A 13569-nucleotide genomic window follows, 5' to 3' on the forward strand; every position below is an offset into this window, starting at 1 on the left:
AGTGGGTGAGAGCGTGGTGAAGAGAGAGCATTTGGATGAAGATAAATGAAAACACACAAGTAGCCAAAGTGTAGCAACTGGCCTCAAAGTCAAGAAGAGCTGAATTCAAGCAACACCTCTAACACATAATAGCTACGTAACTCTAAGTCACACCATCTCTCAGGAGCCCTGGCAAGTCTGTCATGGCCTAGAGGAAGTAAGCTGATGATGGTCTGATATGCACCTTAGATACCAGTATGTTCAGGGAGAGAAAGGTAAGAATCCTCTGGACTTCTATAGGGAAGGAGCTATACGAAGGATGGCAAACAATCAAGAATAAAGTTACAAAGAGACACAACTGTAAGAAGAGAAGGGGGAGTCACCTGAACAAGATGCTGGGAGCTCCTTGAGAGCATGGACTGCTTTTTGCCTTTTCTTGAATCCTCATCACTTAGCACAGCGCCTGGTATAGAGGTCCTGAATAAATCCTTTTTGACTGGCTTAATATGAAGCCACCAAGTTAGATTTCTTTTTTTTTTTTTCCTTTTTGGAGGTCAACTGGGGTTAAGTGACTTGCCTAAGGTCACATGGCTAGTGCGTGTTAAGTGCCTGAGGTCGGATTTGAACTCAGGTCCTCCTGACTCCAGGACCAGTGCTCCTCTATTCATTGTGCCACCTAGCTGCCCTCCAAGCTAGATTCCTTAACACACACAGACACACAGACACAGACACACACACACACACACGGAAGAAAAGGTAGGTAACAGATGAAGATTATAGAAACATAGAATAATCTCCTAAAAGTAGTATTAGGGTACTTAAAGCATAGAATGATATGAAGCAGAAAAGAAATGCTAAGAACAACAAAGATGTTGTTTATTTAGGGTGCAATAGAGGGAGGTTAGATGTTTTGGTGAGAAGAAGCAGCTCAAAGAAGCAATATAACAACTTGTCAGGATGGATCGAACAATGATAATAGACATTATCTTAGCTTTTATTTGGTTTCTTTGACTTGGAAAGGACAGGAAAAAAAGCTGGTTAAAAGTGAATTGAAACTCATTATAAGTAGGGAAACTCCAAAACAGAGAGATTAGCTGCCACTGAGTTCAAATAACCTGGTCCAGATGAGCTCTGCTCCAAATGTTAGAAATATTGGCAGATGGGATTTCTGAATCATTATCAGCAAGAGATAGGTGCACAGCAGAAAGCTCACCAGGAGAGTAGTCAGATAACCTCAGTTTAAGTTACAGTTCTATCACCTGGACATTGAACCTCTAAGGGGCTCAGTTTTTTCATCTGTAAAATGAGGAAGTTGGACTAGATGGGCTCTAATGCCTCTTCTAGTTCCAAAAACCTTTGAATCTTTAAAAACTTGTGAAAAATCAAAGAATAAACAAAGAGATCAAAGAAATAGGGAAAGTATCCATATATACAAAATGTTTAAAGCAGCATTTTTTTGTTGCAGCAAAAAATTGGTAACAAGCGAGAATAACTCTTTAAAAAACTTAAAAGAGTTCTGATCCAGCAATGGGTCAAAGCATATGAAATGTTTAGTGACAGTTCTCATCTAACTCTAATTGATTAGGGAATGGTTGTAACGATTCACATTCTAGTGGAACATCAGAGTGCTGGTCTTCTCAAAGTCAAGGCCTTTAATAATAGTTCTGTCTTTCACTATTGGAGATACAGTATTAGAGAGTTGCCTTTAGCTCAAATTTCTCCTATCAGTAATCTAGAACAGTTGTTCACATGTTTGCTGGGCTCCTCTCACTAGAGTTCTTCAAGTACTTGAAGGGGTCAATCACTTCTACAGCAATGGAAGGGATTCTCAGTTAGCTGGACTAGAAGACCTCTAAAGTACTTTCCTAAACAGATTTTTACATGGGTACTGACAGTAGCTGATTGACTTCACCAGTTCTGATCCTTATGATTGTTCCAGAGTATCTACTTACTTTTCTAGTACTCCCAGTCTGCAGAATTTTTTATGTACTATAATCCAAAAAACCGCAAAAGCAAAAAATTAAAAGGTCTCTATAAACTCTTTTATTTACTGCCTAAAAAACATGAAGAAGTTCAAATAAAGTAGGAAAGTCTTACCTCCATTTCATCAAAAAGGAAACATTAAGACTCTATATTCTGACTTTTCTAAGTTGTAAAACTTAAGTTTTACTCCCCCAAAGTGCATTAGGCTGAAGATACATAAAACAGGCTAGCTCAGGCTTCCAAATTCTCAGTCCGAACAGGCTTCTGATCTCACATCAAACCTACCCTTGGTTGTTCTCCTGTCATAGAGGATGTAAGGGCCAGAGAACCTGATCTCCCTGTTCTTAGTTGCCTGCTGAGAAAAGTAGGCCTGAAAGTCAGGCTCAGATCTCATTTAGATTTACCTGGAAAAGAAGACTTTGGGATAAGAAAAAGGTGAGGCAGGGTAATGAAATAAACCATGGAACGTAGAAGTTGCTCTGTATGGGCAGATTATCTTGTTTCATCTCTGTATCTAGTGCATTGCACATAAAAGGCACTCAATAAATATTTCCATTAAAATAGCTTTACCACTTATCTAATTCTGCTTTTCTCATTTCTTTTTTAACAGGCTGAAAAATATTCTAAGGTTCGAAGACTGACAAAGAACCTTGCTGCTCAGTGAGCGACATAGACCAACCATGGCAAGTGAATCACATGTTTCAATGCCACTACATTCTGCTATGGTCACATAGAAATGCCCTAAGCATAGAGTCAGATGAGTTTCAAAGTTCTCTTTAACAAAATTTCCAGTCAATTCCTTTTTCTCTGTGACTTGAAAAACTCCAAATCCACAAATTACCCGTACTGCAATTCTTAAAGATTAAAATCTTATCACTGAAAGAAACTTGTAAAATAGCTTTCTGAAAATACTAATATTCCTATTCAGATTTCCATTCTAAAAGAAAGGGTGAAAGCATCAAACAATAATTCTATATATAACTATTTGCATGATTGGTATGCACATTACAAATTCACTTCCAAACTTTGAAAAATAACTAGTCTCATATTTCTCCTCAAAGAAGCATTTGTGTTTCCTAATTCGGCAAAGAAGGCATGTCAATGACAATAGATATAGACTAAGATATTGGAGCTTTGATGAGTAAGAATACTGGAAACTATCTGAAGTTCTTCAAAGCCTTTATAAACCTTACAAGGGTAAACAGGGCTTTTGGTTTTTTGTTTCAAAAACCAGACTAAACTGTAATAATCAAAGGAAGCTCTGGGGAAAGTAGAAAGTCAATTGGACTTTATCCCTGGCAGACATCATTCCAAGTACCGGTGATGTACATGGCTGTTGATTTTGTTTAGAGTAGGTTCATTATTTATCCACTTGCATATAACAGCTCTTAATCTTTCTTTTGTGCTTTCATTTTAATGCTTTTGGAAGTCATCTGAAATTTTCCAAGTATATTGCCCACCACCCCACAACCCCTGACAGACTGAAGTACTAACTAATCCTTTCCCAGGGTGAATGAAAACAAACACATGATGTTGAATGTGGATCTACACTTCTGATAAGCACACTCTGGCCTGATTACCTGTTTCAGTGCCTTCTTGCTGTGCTTCTGGGATGGAGAGATGACTTTACCAGCTGAGATGGAGGGAGATGGACAGCTTGACTGGGGGGAAGATGGCTGTGACAGTCTAGACGATACTAGGGAAAAAATAAAGAAAAATGAAAACCAAAAATAATGTTGTCAAGGGAGATACCAAGTCCCAATTTCCACAAATCATTAAGAGGCATCATGCCTTTGTGTTCCATGGGTACAAAACTGGGCCCATGTGTTTTCCCTTGGGGAAGTTCTAAAACAAGCAAGCAGTCCTTTCTAGGAAAGGATTTAAGCATACTGCCATACACATCAAAAATACTCAATAAGTGTTGAATTCCAATACATTCCTTCATTTGTATTCTTTAATTTTACAGATGAAATCACTAAAGTGCTAAAAACCTAACCTAGTGTCATCACATAAACTCTAGCCTATTTGGATAAGCCTAGAGTTGTTTTGGTGCTGCAATCAAGAGTTCTAAAAATGAAATAAAATTGAATTTTAAAAGAGTGATGGCAATGTGGGGAAACAAAAGAGTAATAGATTGGGAGATCTGGATTCTGGTCTGGCTCTGCCACTAACCAGTTGTGACCTTGAATAAGTCACTTAACTACTTTATGGTTAATTTTTTCATCTATAAAATAAAAGAGTTGGAAAGGATTATCTATAAGGTCCCTTTCATCTTTAAAATTGAATGAGACATTGGAATACTTCCAACAAGAGTATATTTTTTTTCTCACTTCTTGATCATTTAAGATTGTGGTTGTAAACAATAAAATCACAGGAAAGGGGGCAGCTAGGTGGCACAGTGAAAAGAGCACCAGCCCTGGAGTCAAGAGGATCTGAGTTCAAATATGACCTCAGACACTTGAAACTTATTAGCGCTATGACCTTGGGCAAGTCACTTAACCACAACTGCCTTGTCTCCCACCTCCAAAAAGAAAAAAAATCACAGGACTGGTCCCTAAAATGGATGGATACCTAATTTAACGAGAGCAATGCAGAATGACATACAAGTCATACAAGTGATGGTCACAGCCTCCTATTACAGATAAACTTCTAACCATCTAGAAGACTTTTCTGAGCCTAGGTCTTGGTTAATTGTGAAGTATTTCTGGAAGGCTTGTGCCTATGACAATTCTAGAATGTTGGTGGGCAAAATAGTTTAGTTTTGAATAATCATTGATATGGGTACCAAAGGAAAGCAGAACTGAGAAGTCTTAGGAATGGGATGAACAAAGAATCCTGGGAAATGATATGAAATAAATCATGCTAATATATTTCCTAATCCTGACTACTGTTCCTATTGAATAAAAGGACCCTATTCCTACATCTCTTTTTCTATATTCCTATGAGAAAATACTGAGTGGGAAGGAAAATAATGAGAAAAGGAAACAAAAAGGAGTGGGACAAATGAGACAAAAGTAATTGGAAGAGATAGAGGAAAAAAGTAGGGCAAAGGGTGTTCTCATTCTCTCAGTCCTGCCCCTCAAATACTACTTAGGCTATTATTATTCATTTAAAGGTAGAAAATTTGGAAAATCCTCTATTGGAGTAAAGGCTTAGGTGGGAGTGGTAAAGGACTACATTGATAAGAAGGGGAAAGAAAAGTATTCTTACCTGCAACATAATGCATTGAGTTAGACATTCACTTTACAGAAGTAGTTCAGCTCTTCACTCCCTGGGACCATTTGTCTTTCTAGCTAATCCATGCTTCCAACAAGACCACCTGAGACCATTCCTCCTAGGAGTTAAATCACTCAAAAAAGTTCTTTACTACTCTGACCACATTGCCTCAGCTCCCCTGGTCACCTTCTGTCCTGCTGCCTTTGCTGCTGCTGTTCTAGCCTCCAAATGTGACCACCAAAATCCATGCCCAGGAAGAAATAAGCCACTTGACACTGGCACTTCCCAAAACTTTGTCTTCACCTTTATCCTGGCTATTTTCCACTCTGCTACTCCCAACTCATCTACTCTTCCTTTTCTCCAAGTCCAATTTTTCCCTCTTCCTCTAACATGAGTAACTAAATAAACATTAGCATGGGGTGTATGTGCACGTACACAACACAGCATGTATGTGTGTATGTGGGTGGGAGGGATCTCCAATATTTTAATCTCTTTCCAGGCAGGAAATGTCTCACTTTTGTAGATAAATCCTCAGCATGTAGCATAGTGCCCGACACATTGTTAGGTACTTAATGAATACTTTTCATTAATTCATTAGATGAAAAAAATGTACAAAATTTGGTGTGTCTGTGTGTGTCTTTGTTTTACTAACATCTGAAATTAGTGACAGGAGAAAGGTCAGTCAGTTCTTCAAGGTGAAGAATTGTACTTCTATCTATAATATATAAACCCCAAAGAACTCAAACTTTCTGATTCTTTCTCAGTGCTGAACATGATGATTACTATGTAGCAGGAACTTAAGGCATGTCTTGTCAAATTAAGTGTCCAAAGGAAAAGAAGTCTTCCTTTGGACTTCCACAAGTCTGCCATGCTTTGTAACATTGCAAACAATAAAATTAGTTATCAACACAGTGGGTACATGCTCAGCCAATGCAGACTGTAGCACTTCCTCACTTCAGCAGGTGGTATTGTGCGAGCTGTTTTAGCGGAGAAACTCATAACCTGTTGGTCAATCATATGGTAATGAACGAGTCTCCCTGAATTTAACTAGGCTATTCCTGGAACAACGGTTCCACAATAGGTAGAGTTCATATTCACCATCTTTCTACCTCTACAACGCCTAGCAGAGTTTGCACTCTATCAAAACAATCTTTGAGGTCCTAGAACTGCTAACATGTCACAGGGAAACATTATGATCAAAAGTAAAACAGCCATGACTATAAAAATGCCACTAGTAATAGGCATACGGACTCCCTTCCATCCTCCCTCTCCCTTTTTGGTAAGTGTCCACTTTCAAAGCAAATAGACTAGGATACATTAACTTGGCTAAAAGGCAGGGTCAAACAGTTAAAATGAAGATCCATACATGGTATGATATCTAATCTTTCAACATCGAAGTATATCACAGAAACATAGTGGGATCTATAATATAAAGTGGACCACCTCCAGAGGTATCAAGGCTTATCCTTTTATTTTGGATTGTCAATGTGAACTACAGCCCCCAAATAGAGTGTTGAGGAAATTCTTTATTGGGGTGGGAAAAAAGTAGTTTTCCTCATAAGTCGATGAAATAAAGTAAATTAAATAAAGCAAAAATAAGTAAAAAAAAGTAAATTAAAATAAACTCAATGGAATACTCCATACAACTATAAAAGCAATACCATTAATTCTAAGATACTTTTTTTTGAAAAAGGAAACCATGATAGCAAACTTATTCAGGGAGGTTATTACCAATGATTCAACTAAAATGATAATAGAATGAGATTTCTCAATTTTCACTATTTTGTAAAAAAAAAATTTTTTTAACACTTAATTATTTTGCCTGTATATTTTTTAAAAGCATGTCTTCTAGGTATCTCAAAGTTGATATATTCAAAAAAGAATTCATTCTTCTGCTCCACTCATCTTCACTCATCATCTATCTAAGAAGCGATACAAGGACACTCTCAAGAATTTTGGAACTGACTGTGTGACATGGGAGACACTGGCACAGGACCATTCAGCATGGCATGCTCACATCAGAGAGGGTGCTGTGCTCTACGAGCAAAGAAGAATTGAAACAGCAAAAAAGGGAAAGACGATGCGCAAATTTGTAGTATCCACCCCAAATGTTCACAGGGACTATTCATGCCCCACCTGTGGTAGAGCATTCCAAGCTTGTACTGGTCTGATCAGCCACAGTCAGATACACTGAAACTTGACTCTAGCATAGAGATGTCATTTTGGTCCTCTTTAAGAATGAAGGACAACAACCAATCTTCTCCCAAGTTTCCCTATTTTTGTCAATGTTACCACCATCCTTGAAGTCACCCAGTTTGACAACCTCAGATATATCTTCTGCTCTCCACAACTCCCAACACATCTAGTCAGTAATCAGATCTTTTCAAATCTATTTTCTCTCCTTTTTTTCACATGCTCCCTTCTCTATATTCACCTAAGCCACTAACCCACATGGGTCTTCATCATCTCTCAACTCTACTATAGCAGTAGTCTCCTAACTTGTTTTCCTGCCTCTAGCTTCATCCGTCTCCAATCCACATTTTACAGAGCAGCCACATTGATATTCCTAAAGCACAGATCAAGCATTCACCTGCTCAAGAAGCTCCAGTGGCTCCCCATTACCTCTACAACAAAATACACACACCTATGTTTGGCATTTAAAGTACTTTACTATCTGGTTCCATATTCACCTTTTCCCAAAATATTTTTTTTACAACTCTTTAGAATGTACCACATCCTATAAGAATTAATTAGCACCACTACAAAGAATATTGCAGGGTTGTCCTAACCAATCTATCAGCTTCTACCTTCTTTGCCCAGCTCCTCTTACCATGCAAAACCCCTGTCAGACTCATCTTTCTGTAAATTTGGTCATCTATTTAGAATCCTTTAATGATTCCCTACTAAATAAAAGTTTAAACTTATTACCTTAGCATTCAAAGCTTTCCACATCCTACTGCTGTCTTACCTTTTCCATATTATCATATGTTCTTCCTAACTACCTCTGATACCCTATATTACATGGAAACTTGACTACCTGATGAATACAGATAATCCTTACTGCCCCATTTCCATGCCTTTGCTTATGATATACTATATGCCTATAATCCCATCTTCTCTCAATAGGGCCTACTAAATTTTTATCCACTGTGTAAAGCTCTACTCAGATGCCCTCTTCTCTAGGAAGTCTTCCTTAGTTCTCCTGTGCTTGCACTAACATACCTCTTTATTTGCTCCCACCTACTTTATATACATATGCATTATTTTGTGCTATGCAACACATTTTGCAGCATATTTCCCCTATGGGCAGAGAATCTATTAAACTTCATTTTTCCACCTCTCAGTGTCTAGGATGATGGAATCCTAGGTTTGAGCTGAAAGATACCCTACAGAGCCTTTTGGCTGCTAGTTCAGTATGATATTTTACCTATAAGGAAACTGAGGCCCTTAAGGGTAGGTAGTGTTGTACTGTTTATCATTTGTCTTTGTATCCACAAGGCATAGTGTCTCATATATGACTAGCTGATTGACCAAGGCCACAGAAGGCAGAACAAAGATTTTAAAATCTAAGCGTCACTCTTTCCAATATATATAACTGCCTCTTTGTCTTGCACAGTTACTTGCCTAGCAAATCTTTTAATGTAATGTCACATCCTTCAATCCCCTAGTGAACCAAAGTTCCATGAGGGCAGGAATCACATCTCATTTAATCTTTGTAGTATTTCCAACATCTAGCACAGTGTTCTCCACATCACATCTTTAAAAAAAAGTTTAAATTAAATAAACTGAAGAGGATGGATAAAATGTTTACTAATTGATGATGAAGAAAGAGCAGATGGCCTCAATTTTATAAACAAGAGAAAAGTCATCATCAGGGGAAGTAAGTAAAAAGGGAAAGGACCAAGATGGGGGTTTAAGGAGTGTGGAAGTAGTTTGGAACAGTCACTGTTGTTAATACACTGAGTCAATCAAGAATGAATAAAAACACTGCTGAGCAGCAATGAAGGTTCAGCTGAAGTTAGAGAGCATGAAGCAGTTTGCCTTACAAACCAGATTTTAAAAATTGCAGAAATCCAGTCTAGAAAAATAGCTGCAGCATTGTCTGGTGGCAGATTCTAAAATAACATTACATTAACAGATCAAGAGAAAAAGAAATCAATTTAGAACTAGAGGAGAATATTCCAGGTTAGACCTTGTTCAGAATCAAATATGGAGCAGGCAGCAGAGTCAGGTGTAGAAACTAGATCTTGAATCCAAATACAGAGTTGTGTCCCTAAGCTACACTATCAATCCTATCACTATCATTCTGTGATCTGATGAGCTATAGTACAAAATGGACAGGAAAACTTGTATGAAGCATATTCAACCTATTGTTCTTCAGACCCCTCAGCCTATATGTTATGTCATTTATCCTCTCTATTTCTCCCATGCCATCCTTTTTAATGACTTCAATATCAAGAATGATAATTCTTAACTTCACATTTCCTTTCCTTCCCTGAAGCTAAGCTATATTTATAACAAACCAGCACTGCCACAGCTTGGACTTCATCATTCTAAGGCAATGCTTACTCCCCAAGTTTTTCAATTTTTGAATGCTCTTACCTGATCCCATGCCCTTTACCCATCCTAATTCCTACTCAATCAGCTCTGTTATGTTACAGAAACAAAAGATGTTAAATTTGGAGAAGGGGAAAGGTAGAGAGAAAAGGTACTCACCTATGTTAAATGTTAAGAGGCCATGGAGAAAAAGACAGAAAAGACCCTTAAATCTACTTAGAAGATGGCATGGCTCTGTCTTCAAGGGAATTGCTTCAATAGTGGTAGTGGTAGTGGTGGTGGTAGGGCAGATAAAGAGGAAATTCATGGTGTGGAACTAGAAGCTCTTTGTTTATTTGAGAAATCTGGTAGTGAAGCAAGAGAAGTGGGGCAGCAGTGAGAGCAGGTACAAAATAAAAGGAAACCTTTTCAGGGAATGACTGAAGAGATCACTGTATAACAGAAATAGAAACATAACATTGTAGAGAGTTAAGACATTGGCATCACCTGGTCCAAGCCCCCATTTTAGAGAGGAGGAAGCTGCAGTGGCTCCTCTACCTCTGCCTCCAGCACTCTTTCCACTCAAGAAAGGAACGGAGAGAGAAGGACCAGTGGAGCTGGGGGAGAAGAGGAGGGAGGATAAACATCATGGCAAGGTCACTTAGGAGGCCTTAGCTTCCATTTCAAAGTCCCAGCTCTGCCACTCACCAGTTATGTAATGCTAAACAATTCATTTCACCTCTGTGCCTCTGTTTCCTTATCTATAAATAAATGAGAAGGATTAGATGATTGCTAAGTGCCTTCTAGTTCTACAATTTAATTCATTTTAGAGTCAAAGAAATTATTACTCTGTCATGGTTCATGACTACTCTAATACAGAACACATGATAACGAATAAAGATAAAGTTCCTCTTAGGCAAAAAAGAACACAGTTTACAAGCAGGAAAGAAAATGGATTCCTTGCCCTGGTAATGAAAACCAATTACATTGTTGCCACTAGATTACCATTTCTTCTTATTTTAAAGAACAAGAAAAATAGCTTATGTTTAACTATTCTCACATTCTCAGATAGACATCAGGTGCTTCTTAGTACTTGTATACATATACAGGACTATGATATGATATAAGTATCTCAATAATTGAATGTTTCTGTCAAAGATGACATTTTCCATCATAAAAATGCCTAACTCAGATCATCAAAATGAAATTGTAAAAATTAAAGTTAACGTCAATCAAATGTATAGATTTATATAAATACTAAAATTTTTGGCATATTATACTTTACTGATATAAAAGAACAATGCATTATGCCTTGCACAAAAATACAAAATATACATTAAAATACACTTGCATATAAATATAAAAAATATGTATACAAATTTATACAAATATACAAAATATCACTGATATACAAAATGTGTTTCCAAGAAAGCTAAGAGTAATGACCTCTGACAAAACATAATTAGTGAAACTAATATTAAAAAGTCACACAAGCTCTCAATCGCCTGGAAAATTCTCTAAGAATTCAAGCTAAAGAATGGATAGTCTGCACTGGTGAAAGAAATTTTTATATTAAGCCCAAGCCTGCTTGATATACCCTACTAAAGTTGTCTTCTTTTCCCTGAAAAGAGGACTCACAAAGAGAAAAGGAGGGAGAAGGATGAGGAATAGGGAAAGAGGGAAGGGAAAGAGAAAAAAGGGGGAGAGGGATGAGGAGTGGGGAGAAAATATCATCTTTGTCTTTACCAGTATCTTTTGACTTTTCAGCAGCATGGAAAAATCTATTATTTCAGCATCAGAATGTACTCTGTATTCTGTTAGCTTCAATCCACTACATAACTTGTTACTTTTGAGGAGTACTGCATCTCATTTTAATGGGCACACTGTTTATTTCATGAGGAAACATCACCACCTTGAGGACCTGGGGGTTATTGCTACTTAAGACCATTTAAACATTAGGTTGAGTTTTAACTACTATAAGCATAAAAGGGCCAATTTTCCAAAGAGCAGATGCCAAGGATTAGACAAAAACATTGTTTAATTTAAAATTTAAATTTATCGAAATTTTTTATTCTTACATCACCTTTTGTCAGGTGAATTTATGAATATATACCTATTCTGCCCCTATCTAGCCACTCTTTGCAACACAGATATAACAAGTTCCGCAAAACCAAGAATAAAAAAACCAAAACCTCAAGAATAATAGTATAGTATACTGTTAGTATACTAATATGTATATACACTATATACAACACTATACAAGCAGTCCTTCACCTCAGCAAATAAGGAAGCATTCCTATTTCACAAGACTGTAAGAATGCAAAGACTGCTTTTGTCTTTCTTTATGCCTCAAGGCTTAGTAAAATGGGCACAGAGTGTTTATTTAACAAATGCTTACTGATTGGTTGAGGGCAGCTAGGTGGCTCAGTGGATAGAGAGCCCTGGATCTGGAATCAGAAAGACCTGAGTTCAAATATGGCTTGTGTAGCCTCCTGCAAATCATTCCACCCTTTTGCCTTAGTTTCCTTATCTGTAAAGTGGGCTGGGAAAAGAAATGGCAAACCCCTCCAGTATCTTTGACAAGAACACCCCCAAGTGGTGTCATAAAGAACAAGACACAACTGAACAAAAACAACAAAACTGATTGGTTGAATGAAAAGCAAAAGAAAATATTTTAACAGCTTATATTGGAATTAAAATTTTTCTATCTGAAAAGCTAGAGCCCAGGATTTGGAATCAGAGGACCTAGGTTCAAATCCTAGTTCTCCCACTTGCTACCTATGTGACCGTGGTCAAGTCGCCTAGTAACTCTGGGCTTCATTTTCCTCAATTGTAAAACAAAAGGGTTAGAAAAGATGATCACCCTCAAAGTTCCTTCCATCTTTGATCACAGACCATTTTTAAAAATTTTTTTATTTTTAATTCATGAAATAAAAAAGCATTTCCATAACAGCAGAGAATAAGATGACTGCACATGAAACTAGAACTCTTAATATGTACAACTTGCTATTCCTTTTACATATATAATTATCATGTAAATTTTTTTCCTCCCCCAGCCCTAAAGATGGCTATCATTACACACAAATGTGTGTGTATATAAAAATCAACCTATACATATTTCTATTTATCAATCCTTTCTCTGGATGCAGATAGTGTCTGCTATGATATGTTATTTGTAGTTAATTTGAGTATTTGTAACAAGCAAAATTATTTAGTCGCTCCAACTTGTTCTTAAAATAGTATTTTGTTATCATATGCAATGTTCTCCTGGTTCTGCTCATTTCACTCTTCATTACTCCATGCAAGTACGTTTGCATTTTTCTAAAATCAATGAGCTCATTATTTCTTATAAGGCAGTAGTATTCCATTACAATCATATACTACAATTTGTTGAGCCATTCCCCAACTTATAAGCGTCCCCACAATTTCAAGGTCTTTGCCAAAGCAAAAAGAGGTTTTATAAATATTCAGGAATAAATTCTTTTCCTTTCCCCCCAATCATCTTAGGAAATAGGCCTAGTAGAGGTATTGCTAGGTCAAAGAGTACAGGCAATTTAATAACTCATTGGGCATAATTCTAGATTGCTCTCTAAAATAGCTGGATCATTTCACAGTTCTACCAATAGTGAATGTGTCCAAATTTTTCCACATCCCTTCCATCTGTCCTTTTTGCCTTCAATCATTTTAGCCAATCTAATAGGTATAAAATGATATCTCAAGGTTGTTTTTAATGTGCATTTCTCCAATCAATGATTTAGAGCATTTTTTCATATGATGATAAATAGCTTTGATTTATTCATGTGAAAACTGCCTGTTCATATCCTCATATCAACTGGGGAATGACTTGATTTCTTA

General features: G+C 37.1%; 1 protein-coding gene across 2 annotated transcripts in view; it reads right to left on the reverse strand.

Annotated features, from left to right (window-relative positions):
* Window positions 1-13569, reverse strand: part of ASXL2 (ASXL transcriptional regulator 2) — a 178202-nt gene that overhangs the window by 36215 nt on the left and 128418 nt on the right. For both annotated transcript variants that reach the window (XM_069072009.1, XM_069072010.1), the window contains one exon: window positions 3543-3658. In XM_069072009.1, the coding sequence (XP_068928110.1) occupies window positions 3543-3658 (116 nt within the window). The remainder of the gene's footprint in view (window positions 1-3542; window positions 3659-13569) is intronic.

The sequence above is a fragment of the Petaurus breviceps genome, unplaced genomic scaffold (genome assembly GCF_028583685.1).
Source record: "Petaurus breviceps papuanus isolate PSGF00001 unplaced genomic scaffold, PetGlider_PUasm1.0 90845, whole genome shotgun sequence".
NCBI classification, from domain to species: Eukaryota; Metazoa; Chordata; class Mammalia; order Diprotodontia; family Petauridae; genus Petaurus; species Petaurus breviceps.